The sequence below is a fragment of the Myodes glareolus genome, chromosome 6, assembly GCF_982192425.1.
Source record: "Myodes glareolus chromosome 6, mMyoGla1.1, whole genome shotgun sequence".
Taxonomy (NCBI): domain Eukaryota; kingdom Metazoa; phylum Chordata; class Mammalia; order Rodentia; family Cricetidae; genus Myodes; species Myodes glareolus.
This window is the reverse complement of record NC_142031.1, coordinates 73,784,533-73,803,626: the sequence shown is the minus strand read 5'-3', so window position 1 is coordinate 73,803,626 and position 19,094 is coordinate 73,784,533. Positions and strand designations below refer to the sequence as shown.

Here is a 19,094-nt window from a genome sequence, read left to right as displayed (position 1 = left end):
AACTATATTATCAAATATTTAAATCTGAATATCCTGTAGGAGATAAAATAATTTGGTTTTAGAACAATAGAGGTGGGTGATGTCATGTGTATAAAGAAATGAAAAAGTATTTTTGAAACAACTATACAAGATTTTGAATTTATAAAAACTTTCAAAATATTTATACAACAATTTCAAATATGAAAAGTTCTAAAATGTTGTCAAATGTAAAGTACTGTGATAATATCATGCTTGAGTAAGGGAAATAAAATACAATATAAAAAGTAATTATTAATATTTTAATTTTATTAGTTCACAAATTATATTTTTCATTTTGTGTCCATGGCATAAATTTTTCAAAGCTAAAATAGTTGTTTAAGCCTCAGAAATGAGAAACTTAACACCTATGGAATCTATGTCAAAATTTCTAATTGTGTGTGATTGCATGCTGCAAAATTTGCCTCTCAAGTGAAACAATTAATTTGAAAACAGTAAGTAAGCTTATATGACAAGAACTCAAGAGCTTCCACCATAGAAAGTGGTATTTATGCATAATAAAAATTTGTATTTGCAAAGGTACAAGTTAGTTTTTAAAAACTGTGCTTTTATGAATAGTTTCAATTTTACAACTTCACAGTAGTGATGTGTTCTTTTCTGTGAGAATTCTGTCTGTATATATTTCCCCTTCCAGTCTGTATTCCTAATTATGTTATAAATCTGAGCTATCAGCATAAAAGGATAAAAGGCTCAGTGGACACAGCAGAGCCAGAGACAAATAAGTGGGGAAACTGAAGGATAAGCAGTCAAGTCTGAAAGTATCTGACAGTGCAGTGCTAGCAGGTAGTCTGAACAGGGTTAAATCTAATGGAGCGGGGCAGAAAGTTGTCTATAAATAATATTAGGATTGCGATCACACAAAGCAGTGCTTTCAGTACATTGGTGTCAATCACAATCACTTGAGAGAATTTTAAAAAAAGGCCTGGGTTCATCTCAGAATTCAGAATATAATTTTAATTTTTAATTGTTAGGTTTAATTTATTGTATTTAAATTACTCAAACCTTCATGTAAATAAAGCATAAATGCAAAAAGAGCTTTGGAAAGGATTTGAGATCCTCCAAATTGTTCACATCCTGAGTTCTGATTTTAAAAGTAAAATGTTGGTGCAACTTCATTCCTTCACTTGAAAAAAAAATGTTTCTTTAAAAGAAGTTGTTTACTGACTAAGTGGTATTGGCACACACCCTGAACACTCCTGCACCTAGGAGGCAGAGGTATGTGTATCTCTGTGAATTCAAGGCCAGAATTTTGTAACCTGATGTAAATTTCTGTTATAGAGGAATCAAGCAATAAGTGTTCTTCACATCTGAGAATGATACAGCTGATTACAAGCTGCAACTGGTATGTATGAGAAGAGACAGATCCAAATCATGCTATTAGCAGCTGTGTATGAAAGATTCATTAAAATAAAAAGTAGGCCTTCGGGTTTGTTAATTAAACATGAACATAATCAGCCATCTCAGTTTTCAGTTGCAATATCTTCATTCTGAAGTTCCAAAAGCTACAGAAATGAAAGAACATGGTTGGTGGCCTCAAGGAGCTTCCAGACTGATTGCACCTGTCAGTTGTGGCTATTTCTTGATAACAGCATGTTTCTCAGCTGTGGCTAGTCCTACTTACCAGACAAATACATTAAAGCTAGTGTTAGCCTGATCATCAACTGAGTTATTACACGTAAGATTGTAGGCAAATGCAATCTCCCCTGAGCACCACAGAGGGCTGTGTGTTCAGAAGAGTGGTCTTTTCTCCTGAGTGCCCACATCCCAAACCCTGTAATATCTGGACATAAACAAATCATATTCCATAGAGAGATCAAGCCTGAAGGTGGGATTGAGGTAAGGAATCCAGTGAGATCAACATTGAAAGAGAAACCCCATAACTTGGGTGAGCCCAGTATCATCAGGAGGACCTAAAGTTGAAAGGGAGAAGCAAAGAAAAGGAGACAGCAAGAAGTTTGGAGAGGAGAGATGTGGCTGACTGATCTGAGGAAGATGTGAAGAAAGGTGGGTGTCTCTGGAAGCTGCAGAAGGAAAGGATTCTCCCCAGTAACTAGAAGAGTGCATAGCTTGTGTTTATCATGCTCAGATCTAATGACAGACTTCTGACCCATTGAACTCTACATAACTTGCATTGTCCCTCCAAATTAATTATAATCTCTAGTGCCAGCCACAGAAATCAATATGAAAACATGCTTAACTCTTTAAGTAGGCATGTTTCTGATTAATATCCACTGAATTTAATTTCAGAATCACCCAGAAACGCTTCTGTGACTTTATAACCTTGATCTGCTCCTATGATCTCTGATATTCTTCTGACAGTGTCTGTGATGGTCCTGAAGAGAACAGTCTGGGACATAATTTTAGGGTTTGTGTCACAGACATGAGAAAATCATAAAGACTGTGGATCCTTTCTGTTCTTAGTCAGCTAAGTAGCCCAGCCGTTCTACATTACATCGTGCTTGTTAGTGCTTCGCCTGATCTCCCTGCCGTCCTTAGGGAGGATAGCATCGGTGAGTCCCAGCTTAGTATCACCACTGCTCTTAAGGAGTGTGGACTTCACACCGCTGCTTACTTCACATCTATGGAGTCCAAAGCCATTGTCTTAATTTTCAGATGGAAAATGACCTTCGGCACCACTTCTAGTCACACTTGCTATTTTTCTTTTTGGGAACAGTTTCTTTGTGTACGGGAAACAAACTGTATTTGATGTCAGAAAACCAGCGTTGAGTGAGTAAGTTGCTTCTACAGTAAGCTTTGCTCACTTGGAACCACGTTTATAATTAATGTCTCCTCTGTTCGTTTTTTTTTTCAGATTTCATCTCTCTTCATAGAGCAAGATGCTATTTTTTACTTATAAAATAACTCCTCTTTCATCCTTTGACCTCACATGTGTCTAGACTTTTACATTCTTCCCATGATGATCCTATGGTACCAGGCTAGTCAGTCTGAATCCTTGGTTTTTACAAAACAAGTGAAATAGAGTAAAGCCACAATGTAAACAAGTAGCTTCTTTTGTATACTGAATTGTTAATGTACTTTTATGGTTACAAGAGTCAGAGGATCTGGTTAGACAAGGGAAACAGAAAGCCACCCTCTTCCCTATAAGTAAAAGAACTTTTCCAGTCAATTACAAATAAAAAGAGGAGGAAGCAGAAATAAAGGAACAGAGGCAGGGAGGTAATTCCAACTTTTTCATGTACCTATGCAAACACACACACACACACACACACACACACTACAGTACAAGTAATTTGGTGACGAAGAGGAAGGCATAGTTGGTTCCTGTCCTTGAGGTGTTTCCAGTTCACAGATAGAACAAACAGAAAACAAAATCATATTTTATTCATTTAGTACCTGCTGAAGGCAATATAAGAGAGCAGTGAAAGCTTCAGTCAAGTGCAAGCCTACATATGCAAACATCCACAATTTTATTATATTTCACGTGAGTACTAGATATTCTGATGAAAAATGAGAGTGCTTAAAATACGAAGGCAGTTGCTTAGGCTTCAGATTTCCATGGGATGTACATTTCTGTTAGGAAAATTTTAGTAATCTCAGTCAAAACTTCTGCTTTTACATTTATATTTGCTATGGAAGTTTAGAAAATAGAAAAAGTCTTTAATGGAAACAATAGTGATCTATCATCTATCTACCTATTGACCTATCATATATTCATATATGCATCTATCTATCCATCCATCTATCTATCTATCTATCTATCTATCTATCTATCTATCTATCTATCTATTTAATCTTTATTTATTAATCATTTAGCTTTTATTTGTCTTTCAATCAAATATTCTTTAAAAAGCCAGAAATCAAGCAACATTCCTGCCATCCCAGGACATATGAGGCTGAGGGAGTTTCTGAAATTCAATGCTAGTCTGTGCAAGAGAGTCAGAAACTGACCACCACATATTTCATAGAGAGAGTTTACTTCAAAAAGTCTAAATAAAATAAGTAAATAAATAAACAAAGAGATAAATAAGCAATATCATCTTCAGAACTTAATATTCGATGCACTATCAGTTTCTCTTGCACCCTAATTATTTTACCTACTTAGGCTATCTTCCCTTGTAATCCTTTATGACATAATGGACAATTGGTGACTAATGATTCATTTTATCAAATCTTGTAAAACAAGGACATTATTATCTCTAAAGTAGGATTAATTTTAATCTTCCTAGCAAAAGCCATCTATATGAAAGTAGACTAATCCTAGTACCAGAATTAAATGTTTCTAAAGGAACCCTAAGGAATAGGTAGAAATATGAGACAATAGGATGCTGTATTTAAATTAGATATGTGGTCCTCTTTGGTGGAACCTTTACCAGATGTCCGTATCAAAAGAGATCACTTTCTTTATTGTCTTGACTTACTTGGTGCCTATCACTGTGAAAGGTACTTAGAAGAAAGTAGCAAGACAAAACCGCTCTCGTCCTGCTGGGAAATGTGCTGTGTACCAGCTGATGTGAACACTCAACCCAATACCGATCAAGAACTATTGCAGCATTGTTCTTTTTCACAGTAAATTAGCAATCTAACTAAACATGGTGGCTTTCTGTGAAACATTTCAAAATAGCAATTTATAGTTTTATCATTGTATTGAAGCACCACTTTAAAAATATTTAATAATAAAAGACAAATTTCTGTAATGTTTTCATACTTAATTTTTCCTCTGTTCATCTTCTTCTCTTTTGTGTAGGTGAAGAATTTAATCATTCTGATCACTTAATGCATTGAAGACCTCAATTTGAGCAGGAAGACTTCAGCATGGCCCTGGCTAAGCATGGTGTATCTAAAATTATGACAGCATGCTAGGCTTTAAAATTAAAATGTAGGACCTTGTGACTTTCTTCTCCCGCTTTCTCATTTTACAAATTGGAACACAGCTTAGTGCTGACTATGTGAGATATATCATAAACCAGAACAGATTTTTCCCAATATTTGGAAAGCAAAATATATTCTCTGTGTCTCCTTCCTGAGGAAAAAAAAATCAAGGCTTTTCAACCATCAAGTAATTTTAAAAGTTTTGTTTTAATAGAACTCTCAACTTGAAAATTTCACTGGAGTCATGTAGCAGTTTTTTGGCATTTTGAGAATATTCAGTTTTATACAAATTGAAAAAGTAGAGATAATAACATGCTATGCTCAGCTTTGACATATCAGAGCCTGGCAATTATGATCTAACATAGAGAGTTTACATTTGACAGGAGCTTGTCACTTGGGCATCTTTTACTATGGAAACCATCTTTACAGTCAAGCTGAGAAATATTTTTAAAGCACAAATCACTGATGAATAAATCCTGAATAAAAGAATCTACTCTTTTTCCTCATTTGACATAATCTATATGAAAGCAAAGGAAATGGTGCATTAAACTGGTTGGATTAATTACATGTGTATTGATGCAGTCTGGAGAAAATGAGAGAACTGCGGGCTGGAAAATAGCCAGTGACTAATAATCAGCTTTCAGGTTATCGGGAGAGAATGTCAAGAGTATTATAGTTATCAGACATTTGAATGCATCCTTGGGGCGATTATAAACATTTGCAATCAATTAAGAGGAAAGTGTCTCCCCTAAGGGCCCTGGCTGAGTCTACAGTAACTCTACATGGGATAAAGATCATGACTCAGGAATGGATTAGTGAAGACTGTTACCTTATTTTTATTTCAAAATGAAGGACCTTGCTTACAAACCCCAGTTACCTCACTCTTTGCTGAACTTTAATTTGCATTATTAAATGAATGTTTTCACCATGCTGCAAATAATGGCTTTGTGATCTCCTGTGCGGAAGTTGTTCTGTATATACTATCAGATAATATATATTTCTGTTCATGTTATTTGATTTGGTCACTTCCATAGTACTTCACTTTGTTGATATTTTATGGAGATTTGTATCCAACTTTCAGAATAGTCAAGCAGTTATGGTGAAGATTTATATAAATGAAAACAATCTAGTTGTCCATCAAAAGATGAATGGATAGTGAAGATGTAGTACACATATAAAATTAGAATACTCTGCTCTGGGGAAAAAAATAAACTCACAAAACCTTCAGGAAAAAAAGATGAACTTTAAATGAATATTTTTGAGGGAGGTCACACAGTCTCACATAGGAAAAAAAAATTACATGTTACCCTTCAAATGTGGATTCTAGCCGTGTGTGTGTATGTGCGTGCATTGGAGTTAAGAGTTCATCAGCAGTTAAGAGCACATGTGGAGCTCTTAGTGAGAACCTAGTTTTAGTTTCTAGTACACACATGGTGGCTGACAACCATCTGTAGCTCTAGTTCTAGGGATACAACCAGTGTTGGTACCAAACACACACACACACACACACACACACACACACACACACACACACACACGTGTGTACAGGTGAACACTCATACACATAAAAAATAAATAGATCTTAAAATAGCTAATACAGAGCTTCAAACAATATTTATAGATATATAATTACTATTTAGACAGAGATAGATATATTGATTCAGATAAGGGGAAGTGCACAGTGGCAGATTATAGCATCTAGAAAAGAGCAAGAAAGGTAAATGTTAGCTGATGAAGGACTCAATAGGTAGTGGACACTTGAATCACAGAAAGTATATAAAATAAATTGTTAATTGTTTTTTTTTTTTTTAAGCGCCAGAGTTTTAGAATGGCTACTCTAACTGTTTGGAAGTTAATTGAAAATTTTCCTGTGTGTTTTTTTTTTTTTTTTTTTTAGTTCTAAGTTCTTTATGATATCCATTAAGGAATAAGAAAATTAAGTGGAAAAAAGAACTGAGTTCTTCAAATGCATTTAAAAAATAAAATTTTCTTTTATTTAATTGAAGATGACAGCAAACTAACCAGTCTTGCTTCCACACTTTTAAAAAGCTTTTTATCCTACTTTCTTATTGAAAACTGCATTTTTATTCACAAGTAAACTGTCCACAGAAAGTGCTGTTTACAAGTTAGTGTGCAGTTGACAGATTTTTATTAATATAAATACATTTATTTTAACCAATTTTTTAAGAATAAAACATATTTTTATTAGTTATTATTGTATGTGAGTTTTTGCCTTTTTGTAATCGAAGAAAAGTTTTTATACAATATATTCTGATCATGCTTTTCTCCTCTCTCAACTTCTCCCAGACTATCCCTACCTCCAAACTCACCCAACTCCACAGTCTTCCTGTCTCTCTTTAAAAAACAAGCAGTATAAAAAGAAACTCAGAGTCATAGAATCCCTACTTGCACAAATAAACAAAATTTGAACCCAGATATATTGTTCAAAGGCCAATAAGCAAAATAATATGAGATTTAAAATTCTGCAAAAATACCATTGATTTCATCTTGGGCTTACCATCTACTCCTGAGCATAGGACCTACCTAACCTGCAGTATGGTTAATATACCTAATCAAACTCCATTGAAGAAAAATACGTTTTTCTTTACAAGACCAATCGTAAATTGCCTTTTGGTTAGGGATGCAAACCTGTGTCCACTTTCCCTTCTCAGTGATGGGAACCCATTCTTAATATTTGTAGTTTCAAAAGATATTTGCATTTTGTTGTTTATAGGCTAACCATTCATTGATACAGACATTACAATAAATAATCTGATTTTTAGATATTCCAATATTACAAACTGATAATAGTTCTGACTGCAATACTACAACACTTTGTCAACAAAACGCAGGAACATTCACATCAATGAGTTTTCTATCCCTCCTGAAGGTAGAGGGTCTTTTCTGTTCTTCTTTTTCTTTGGTGTCCAGGTGGAAAGGGCTACTTCACACCGGCTCTTTTCTTTGGAGTGGACTATTTTTGACTTCTGTCTGCCACTGATGGAAACTTAATCAGTTGCTCCAGGATGATTAGAAGAATTAGGCACTGCCACCACAACTTTTAAAATTAATAATCTATGTCCTGATTTTAGCTTATTGAACAATTTGAAGTCTGACAAAGTTGTGTTCAAAACACTGATTAATTGTCTAATAGTCCAATAGTTTATAGATCTTTTAGTACCAACCTAACATTCTGGAAATCAGGTATTGAAATAATTTCCTCATGCCATGACTTACGATTATGACTTCTTTCAGCTCTTTATGGTGCTCACACCAAGACAGATTGTGTAGTTAAGGCAGACATTCCACAAGAAGAACTGTGCCCCTTTGGCCTCATTCTGGCTAACATCAACATAAAAGCGGTGTGAGATTATGTAGGCTTGCTTGTCATACTCGAGATCTCATGGTCACCTTGCTTGCATATGATGTTACTTTCTCAACTCGAGCCTTCAGGGCCCCTGGAGTGATAGAAATCTGACAATTTCAGTTTGAATGTCCCTGTGCCTCCCAGAGTTTCTAGCTGGGTTCACAGAGGTTGTGAGCATCTTGTGAGTACACAGCTGGTAAAGTTCTTTTCTAATGACCCTGGCAGACCAGACTGAGCAATACAATCACTTTTTAATTTTTCTAGAAATACCCTGCAGTTCTTCTTGGAGATAAATGCCAAAGGCTGTTGGTATTAGAATGGAGTACTTCAAGTTTCCGGAAGTATGGAGAAAACACTTCTAACTCCTGACAAGGTAACTTCAGCTTCTAGAGTCGAAGAAGGCATGGGCATTCTTATTCTTTAAAGAGTGACTTTTGGATTTTTTTTTTTCAGGAGAAAATGCTCTGGTATGGATTCTCTAAAGTGGATGCATGCTTAGATTTAGCTGACTGCTGGAACTTCTGTTCCCTACCACATGGCTCCTCACCACACTTTACCATCATCCTTCTACTATAGTCAGACCAATGAGTCCATTGAAAACAGCAGGGAATGCATCCTTGCCTATGTAGAATATCTGTTGAAACCCTTAAAATTCCTCTATCACAGTTCTCATCGTGCATGTGGGATGTAAGAAGACCAGCAGAGTAGTATTCTGGAACACAAATTACTACCTATCTAGGTTTGTGAATTATACTATTTCTGATAAAATTGTTCAACCATGATATTGTAACTTGAAAGAAGTCAAAAGTAACATACTAGGAAATTAACATGATTATGTTCCAAATCATATTTTTATTAAAAGATGTATTAGTCTCAACAATAGCCTTCTGGCCCTGAAGTAGATAATCAGGCAAAACTTGTATCAACTAAATGCAATAAACTCCTTTAATTAAGATCAGATTTTTTTTATATAAATAGAGAATCTCAAGTATTCTAAGCTGGCAAGGAAACACAATTGCTGGTTTCAAAATTTGTCTCCCATCTGGGTTGATCCCAAATGCCTTAGAAATAGTCCATGTACTTCCAGATCATCACCCTCTTGAAGACACTGGACTTGCACCTTGGGGATGGTTAAAAGAAACCTTTAAGTGCCGAAGTAAACAGCAGTCAAAAAGATATACTTTAATGAAATGCCTCTAAAGTAAAACTATCCTTATTCATTTTGGAGAACTGTGTAGAACAATCTCTACAAATTTGCGCACAATTTTCCCCACAATTGAAGAAATCCAGTTGGAAACATTCCCCTAATCTAACTGACATGATTAATAGCAGCACGTCAGCTTTGGAGGTCATTCTATTTAACTTCAGACCACTGGTAAGGGTCATTATAAAAAACAGACTTTGTCTTTTTCAGCAGTGGAATCTTTGTGATCACAAATAAATCTATTAAACCCAGGTGAATTCTTTCGGTTCCATGGAAAGACACATGCAGAAGTTTAAGGAAAACGCCATCCAACTTTTAAAAGATGGTCCAGTTGTTATTGGTTTTATTCTGCTCATTAAGGAGTTGACTATAGTCTGATCAAAAACGTTGTGAGAAAAATAAATTTGATTTAATCTCAGCTCCTGTCATTCAGAATAATTAGAGGAATTTCAAGCCCATGGTAAAATTGCTAGTGGCCAACAGTGTAAAAAGAGGCAGATAGTGAAAGCCATTCTCTAAGAAGCTCTTGTGGCACTGCACACTGTGAAAGCAGAAATGCTCAGTAGGAAGGAGGACATAAAGGTACCTTACTGTATGCAAGTCCACAGCATATGTCTTGAGTTGTTTTTGTTCACAGACCTTGGATTACTTGATGTCATTACATTAACACAAGACTCATGCTACTTGCTCTTTCTTGATATTTCAGATTCTGTCTTGTCTGTTACAATGTTTATTGTATCTAATCAGTTATTCTTGATAATGAGCTAATAGGCCATTTTAGCCCAATTTCTGTTCTGTTGTCCCTGCTTCCAATAATCTTTAAGTTTTTCTAATCAAAATGTAGTATAGTTTCCCTTTACATTATTTTAATAACTATGAATTCTTCAGGCATAAAGTCATTGTGTCACTTAAAAAGACACACATAATTATATATAGTGAATCAGTGAACTTGTTCTTTCTGGAAATTTGTTAGAAATTAATACTATTCTAGTTCTGTAGAGTAAGATACACTAGTGGTCTGGAGCAAGAATAATGGAGAGATCATTGACGATTGCATCTGGGCTTCTTAACTTATTTTGAAGTTATTTGACATTGCATTATTTCATTGGTGTGGGAATTCCTTCTATCTGTGTGTTGCTTTTATTGATTAATGAATAAAGAATTGATTTGAGCTTGTAGCAAGGAAGAGCAGAACTAGGTGGGGAAAGCTGGGTTGTATGCTGGGAGAAAGAAGGGCAGAATTAGAGAGACGCCATGTAGCCCTGCCAGAGACAAACACCAGAACTTTAGCTGATAAGTCACAGTCATGTGGCCATATGTAGATGAATAGAAATGGGTTAAAATAATAGGTAAGAAGCCAGAGCTAATGGGCAAAGCAGTGATTTAATTAATGCAGTTTCTGTGTGATTATTTTGGATCTAAGCTAGTAGGGCAGCCGGGAACCAACAAGAGGCCCTCCTCCTTCACTTCATGTTTTCTCTTTTGTAAAAATAGTAGTAATATTAACAGGTATCTTTTATTATTAGACAATGCATACATTTGAAGAACTTAGCAAACTGGTTGTGTATAGTGAAGCTTCTCTAGCAGTCTTTGTTCTTTCATTCTTGGCTCCTGAGAACATTAAATGATGCAATATAAAATACTTAACCTAGTTCCTGGCAAGTAAAAATGAGCTATTTTTAATATTTCAGCTGCTCTAAGACTTGATTATATTTTTTCTGTTGAAGTAGCTGTTTCCTACAGATGCTGTCCCCAGTGCTTCCTTAATCTTAGTAACCAAAACCAAAGTCTACCCAGGAATCCTGGTTAACCACTGCTGCAAAAATTAAAATCTTAATTACATATACAGCACCAGCATTCACTGATTGGAAGCTTAACCCACTGCTTCCCTTGTCCAGAGACATATAAACAACATTCCTCTTTTATTGATTGTAAGGCTTTTAATACTTAAAAGTAAACATACATTCTGCAAACTCATACTTTGTAATGCACTAGGAAGTAAGAGTTGGATATTTCACACATGATATCTCACTGAAAGCTCAGCAACATAACCTCCTTTCAAGGCTTCTGGGGAAAAAAGTCTTTACTTAATCTCCTCAAATGAAGCTTCCATACTTGTCAAATGCTTTTTGATCCATTTTTTTTTAGAAACATTGATGTGAATTTTCTTCATTAGACTACCTTTACTCATGATTAACTACTTCTGAACAAAAGAACTTCACTGATCAAATAGATAAAGAAGCCTAAAACACACACACATTCTCTCTGTTTCTCTCTTTGTCTCCCTTTCTCTCTCTCTCTCTCTCTCTCTCTCTCTCTCCCCCCGCTTGCCTTTATAAAATATATATGTGATGTGGGATTCTCCTCTGTATGCTGTAAATATCATTGGTTAAAAAAGACACTGCTTTGTGATGTGGGAGTCCCCTCTGTGTGTTGTGATTACTATTAATGAACAAGGAAACTGCCTTAGACTGTTGATAGGGCAGAACTTAGGTATGAGAGGAAAACTAAACGGAAAGCTGGGAAGAAGAAGGCAGAGTCAGGGAGACGCATGGATCCGCTGCCAGAGATAGATGTGGTAAAACTTTGCAGGTAGCCCATGACTTCATGGCGATACACAGATTAATGGAGATGGGTTAAATTAAAATGGAAGAGTTAGCTAATAAGAAGTTAGAGCTAATGGGCCAAGCAGTGTTTTAATTAATATAGTTTCAGTGTGATTATTCCAGTTATGGGTGGCCGGGCCAAACAAGCAGACTCCCTGCAACAGCTTTGAGCCTATAGAAGAGCAAGGCAGAACAGAACTAGGCAAGGAAAACTAAAATGAATGCTGGGAGAAAGAAGGCAGAGTCAGGGAGAAGCCATGTAGCCTTGTTGGAGACAGAATCTGAGACTTTACCCGATACGCCACATCTTCGTGGTGATACACAGATTAATGGACATACATTAATATATGATGGGATTTAGCCAAACACATGCTTAAGCTATTGGCCAAACAGTATTGCAAATAATATGGTTTCTGTGTGATTATTTCAGGGCTGAGCAGCTGGGAACAAACAAGAAGCCACCTACTACGTGTGTGTGTGTGTGTGTGTGTGTGTGTATGTATGTATGTATATATGTATACATACACACATATATTATGCATTTCTAAGCAAACTAATCTTCTAATCACCTTGTGCTTCAACATGCTGCCTGACTCTACCCTCTAATGATATTTAATTCATTCATTAATAAAAGCAATTCCTGATAATCAGAATAAAAGTCAAATTTAATCCACTTAAAATGATGTGCCTGATAACTAACTGGAAGTGAGCATATTAGCCCTGTTCCAGGTACAAAACCTCTGGGAGCTTGCTGTTTGTCTTGTATCCCAGCCTACATTTTCACTAACAGGATTTATTGTAAGCATCAAAAGACAATTTTCTTAGATAAAATGATGGTATTATTGGAAATAATCTTGATAAAAGAAGCGAGGCCATTTTTAATGGCTGCAAGAAAGTCATATAAAGGAAGTTTGTCAACAGAAGAGACAGAAATTGTTTTTTCTTTCTTTTTTTTTTCCCAAAAGCAAACCCTGTGTTTAAACAGGAACCCAATGATCACTTATGTGGTTACAGCTCCTTCTTCCCTCCCAGGCATTTACAGAAGCATGAAGGAGCTCGAGTATGAGTACGAGACTGCCTGCATGCTAAATGGGTACTTTTCAAGACGAGCATTCAGCTCATCAGTAAGGAAAATGTCTTCTCTTATGAGAGCCCATCTCTAAGTCTCACAGGATTTGGAAGTAAATGATAATAAGTGATTTTCTACCCTACAGATTTTTACAATCAAAGAGCAAGCTTCCCATTTTAATGCTGAGAAAGTGTCTTCATCAGAAATCACTTTGCTGCTGCCTATTTTATGGAACTTAGGTTTTTCTCCCATTAAAAATGTGGATTTTAAATATTTATTATTTCAGCGTATACTTGATCTGAGGCTGTGAATTCCATTTAAAGATGAAAAGGCAAAAGTATATGGGGCAAAAGCAGACGAAGGCAGTGAGCACATGGCCTCTAGAGACAGTCCCCATCTCTATGCTGAGATACCATCCCACCAGCGTTTCAGGCTTGGAGAAGCCAATTCTTTTCAATACTGTTTTTGTTTCTTTTATTCATGTCAGTGTCTTAGTTCTGACTCTGTGACCCTTTAGTAATGCGAGTTAAGCAACAGAAATACTTGTTTCCGTCTTGGCAACAAAAAGCGTCTTTCTGGAGAGTCCACAGTCTTTGCCTGCAGTTTGCCCATTGAGTTCAAGGGGATTATTCTGGCAGCCAAAAAGCCAGGCTACTTTGATTATTTAGGGCCAAATGTAGCTGCTCCTGTCCCCCTTCCTGACCAGCCCCAGGGGGCCGTCCCTTATTGCCTGCCAGATTTTTGCCAACCTGCTGCTTCTCTGCTCTGTGGCTTTTGCTCTCCAGCTTACTTGTCTGTCACAGCTCTCTCTTAAAATGCAGCCTGAGGATGAGAAGAAAGGATTACTTTAAATGTTTGTTTGTTTTTCACGCTTATTTACTTCTTTGCCAAGAAAAACATTCTTTGATGAAAATGAAAAAACAAGACCCAGAGAGCAACATTTTAGAATCTTCAAAGGAAACGCATTTCTAAATGGATTCTTCACTCCGGGGTTATTTATTCTCCTTAGATCATCTCCAGCTCTGGTCACTTCTCTCCCCACTCATAAAAATAAGGGGAGAACGACATGCAAAGAGCTTTAGCTTCAGTTAGAAAAGGAAGAGCTTGAGGAAATGATTTAAACAAAAGCAATACTTTCTCTTAATGTGTTTATGTATCACAATGAAAGTTTCCACGCGAAACTGTTTCCTCCGCACGTCACAGTGCATTCTGGAAAACCGTGTGCTGCAGTGGACGATTGAAATACTGCTTCATACTAGTTTCAGTTTTTGTAAAACTTCATACCAAATAAAACACGCAGAGGATATGTTCTACTTTAATCATGTCTGATGGGTAAACCATTAAGCAAATAGTAAGGTCAAAACAAGTGTCTAAACAAGTTTGTCAGATTTCTTTTAGTCAGTAGATAAAAAGAGGTTATCTTTTATCCGTACTCTAAGATCTGCCCATGGTTTCATCACCACCATCACCACAGAACTATGAATTTTTAAAGGATAGTGCTCTCCTTTTAACTTATTACTTGAAAATTCAAGATATAATCTATTTAGACTCCTTAGAAAGACACTCAGATTGAGTGATACATACAAATTTATTTACTTATTTTTGAAACAAGGTTTAGCTAGGTAGCCCAAGATGGCCTTGCCCCTTCCATTCTTTTCTTCAGCCTAACAAGTGCTGGGACAACTGGTGTATGTTGTACACTCTAATTGGTATTTTTATTTACATTTTACTTCAAAGTTATCTAGTACAATGCTCAAGAGCATTTAAAATAGTGCTGTTTGTTTGCTACTGTGAGGTGTATTCGAAATAAGAAAACCACAAATGATCGGTAAGTTCTTTAAAAAGTTTTAAGGTTTAATGAAGTTGCTTCTCATGCAAACATCACCTTCTGAAACACTTCGGATCACAGACACTTACCATATTCACTGTCATAGAAGATGATGAATTTCTGCCATGCATACTCGGTGACTACTCTCAGGATGACTTCATTCAAGTAGACAGGTGGACGAACTGAAAGAGTATAGTCATCATTCCTGTTGCTCCGGGTGAGCCCACAGCCACTCCTTGGGGTCCCAGCTGTTGAGCGCTGAATGAAGAGGTGTGGGATATGCATGGCATCTGCCAAAGACTGGAGGGATCCGGCTGATGTGCAGCCAATGGAGCTGACTAAGGCCAAAATGCCCTGGTTCATAAGTTCACAGGCTGCAAGAGAGCACAGCAACGCCAAGGTCAGTAGGGTCTATATGATTTCTCCTCTCAGAGGGCCAAGTTATTGAAATGTACATTTTTTACATGCATGATGTATGAAAAGAATTCTTGAATTACAACGTGCTGCTGGAATTCAGTTCAAGAATTCTGCTTCCAACAGTTCTGTGGTGTTGTTCAAGATTCTCTTGGTTCAATATGGCCATCGCTAAAAGCATCGTAAAACAGCATCGATCTAGAGGGATTATTGTGAGGATTAGAAATAATCCAGTGTCTATCATCTCTCTCTCATGGTAGATACTCAATCAGTGATAGCTAAACTTGTGTAATTATCACTTCATGATTCAGAAGAATAGCTGCCTAATACACGATACACATTTTTAGAAAGTAGCTAATGCGGAAATGGTGAGTGAAAAGATAGAGAGAGTTGGAAGTAGAAACCTTTGGCCATCATGGGTCTGCAAACTAGATGACATTTTCTCTCTCAATAAACTAGAACAATGAAATGGTTTTCTTTTTCTTAAGCTAAAGTAATATTTAAAATTTTTATTTGGCTCATCTAGTATAAGAAGAGTGCTCTCTAATGTATACATAGCTAGACTCAAATAAATCACTGTAATCAATACAAGTGTCCAAGAAAACAGAGTTTTATAGACTGAAACCACAGAAGTTACACAGTTCTAATGTTCAAACAAAAGCTTCAGTTTATGTATTATATTTTTCATGTATGGACTATAAGGAAGCTGCCAGCTTTAGTCTTTAGAAACATAAATTTGCAAAGTTACATGTTAATCATGCTCAGCTGGAAACTTTGTTACTGCATGTCTTTGGATAAAGGATTTATTTCATCTTATGCTTCTATATCACAGTCCAGTTGTGAGGGAAGCCATGCAGGAATCTGGAGCCAGGAATTAAAGCAGAAGTTATGGAGAAAAATGCAAGCTGGCTTGCTCCCCGTGCTTTGCTCAGCCTGCTTTCTTCTTCTTTTTTAATCTATTTTTTTTATTTAAGTGTTTTTCTTGTATTTTAATCATGTTCTTTCCTCTCTCCTAATTTCTCACCGGTCTGCTTTACCTCATCAGACATCCAACTTTATGCTCTCTCTCAAAAAAACAGCAAAATAAAAATATAAATCAAAATAAAAATATAAACAAAACCACAGTAAGATGAAAATATCAAAATGAAACACATAAAATCATGGAGTCCATTTTGCTTTGACCTGTATATTGTTATCCCATCCATTATATGTCTTTTTATTTTCTGTGGTGATGAAATATTCTGAAAATATCTATTGCATTTGACGAGACTGAAACTTTTTCTGGGCCTTAGTCACTTAAGAATTAAGTGACTAGTCGACTGTGTACTCAAACTCTTTGTTTAGTCTGCCTTCAAGAGAACAATGTAATAATTAGATTTTCTTGCTTGAATTTCCCATGTAATTAACTTTTAGAACCCAAGCAAACACACAGCTACAATCTTAAGTTATATACATCTCATGTTCCTGACCAGATAATGCATGTACTGAAGTCAAAAGCAACCTTGTAAACTGTTTATGGATACTGGTTGATAAACAATGATGTTTATCATTGATGTTATCTCAGTCAGTTGGGATCAGCAGGAGCCATAAATTTAATGGAGTGCAACTCTTTACAAAAATCTTTAACCGAATTGTACAAGTATCCATTTCTTTCCCATGTTATGTTCTCTATGCTCTTCAATAAATATAAAGTAAACAAGTTTGTTAGAGAAGACATCGACTGTCAAACCACTCAGACAGACAGACACCACTACACATAGACACATGCAGCACCTACAGAATTAGACACACACAGCTCATACAACAGACACACATTGAGCTAGCCATACACAAGGACAGAAAAAAATGGATTCGCAGGACAGGAGGTAACCAGGAAAAGATTTAGTCTCATGTGACAGAGACAAAAGACATGGGAGACAGGAAATAGAGAACTCAAATCCAGACTTGCTCTTGGCTAAATGACTTCAAGAAGAAATTCTGTATTTCTTTCCTTAATGTGACACTGAGGTACTACCGGTAAACCAGACTGAGTCACTAACACATTATAATCCACACAGCTTTGAAGCAGTATACATGTATCTGAGGTGGGTCTCATACTTGCTATATAACAGAAGATGACTTTTAACTTCTAATCCTCCTGCTTCTATTATATGCTGATATTATACCTATATACTGCTACACTTGGTCTCCATTTTATTATTATTTTAATGTCTTCCTATACATAATGTATAGGTGATTTATATATTATTTTAAGGTTACTGTTTCATATAATCACCCTATTGCAAATATTAGCAATGGTAATTGAAATATTTACACATGATCTGTAACATGAGAAGGCCGGGCATGCTTGTTTGTATTTTCCATCCTGCCCAGACCCCCAGCTGTTTAGTCTCAGAGAAAAATCACACACAGATCTCTGTAAGTTATAAAGCTGATTGGCCCCTTAGGTCAGGTTTCTTACTAGCTAACTCTCTCATCTCAATTAACCCATTTTTCTGATCTATTTTAGCCATGTGGCTCAGTACCTTTTTTAGTGGGGCAGCTCACATCCTGCTGCTTCAGTGATCTGGGCAGGAGAGGGAGGAATCAACTTCCTCCTCCCCAGAATTCTCCTGCTCTCTTTACATCATTTCCACTTCCTATTGGTTTTTCTGCTTACACCTCCTGCCTGGCCAATCAGCATTTTATTTAAAACATGATTGACAGAATACAGACAATTCTCCGGCACCACTCCCACCCCCCTTTAAAAAAAAAAAAAAAGAAAAATATCCATAGTCCATTTATTTGGGAATGTGGGCGTAGTATTCCAGGCTACTTTTAGCTGGTTGGGGGCACTGATAATCATATGGGGACCTAAAGAAAATTTAGAGTTATGATCGAGTCCCGACTGAAGTATCCTGTGAGTCTTGATCATCTTAGGCAGCAGTCTTGAACCTGTTTTGGATGAAGAACTCAGACATCTGGGCCATCTGTTCCTATCAGAGATTTCTCAGGTGGTCTCCCTTGGTCAAAGATGATTTTTCTTAACTCTGAATAAATCCACAGCCTCTCATTTTCTGTGGAAACAAAAGTAAAATCTCTTCTCCAAAGTAACATACATTTTGACTTCAATTTTGAAGCCAAGGTATTTTCAAAATACCTATCTTGGATTAATTCTGCAGCATTTATAAGCAAATATCTTTCAGCAGCTGTTGCTCCTTCCTCAGCATTCAAACGATTTAAAGAGAGCATAATAGCATACAGTATCGAGATTCTCTGTATATTTTCCATCTTTATGCAGCTTTATTTTAACCTCTATTTCTTTTATTTTTATTTTTAACTTTTGGCTTTTTGAGACAGGTTCTCTGCATATCTTTGTCCTGCAGACAATTCTCCTGCACCAATGATCAAAATAGGAATCATCAAACAGTGATTAGAAAACAAAAACATCATGTTGAAATTGTAATTTAGCAACCATGCAGTCCAAGAGTGAACAGCAGTTATATCTGCTGTGTTATGCCTTGCTGATGAGATGACATCCTAGGACAGCATTTTGGAAAAAGATTTGAGACTCATTAAGACACACACACACATTATTTTGTGATGTTTTATACATTGAGATACTTGTGAATAATAGATGCTTTTGTTCTTACAAAATTTTCAACTTTATATATATATATTTTAATTTACGTATTTATTTATTTATAAACAACTTTATATATTTTTAAAAAATAATTGCGTGCATCCCCTCTAGGCATGTG

The 19,094-nt window shown here is 36.1% G+C and overlaps 1 protein-coding gene across 4 annotated transcripts in view; it reads right to left on the bottom strand.

The window, feature by feature from the left end:
* Grid2 (glutamate ionotropic receptor delta type subunit 2) overlaps positions 1 to 19,094 on the bottom strand; it is a 1,407,776-nt gene that overhangs the window by 712,285 nt on the left and 676,397 nt on the right. For all 4 annotated transcript variants that reach the window (XM_048416269.3, XM_087907267.1, XM_048416268.3 and 1 more), the window contains exon 3: positions 15,030 to 15,314. In XM_048416269.3, coding sequence (XP_048272226.1) covers positions 15,030 to 15,314 — 285 coding nt within the window. The remainder of the gene's footprint in view (positions 1 to 15,029; positions 15,315 to 19,094) is intronic.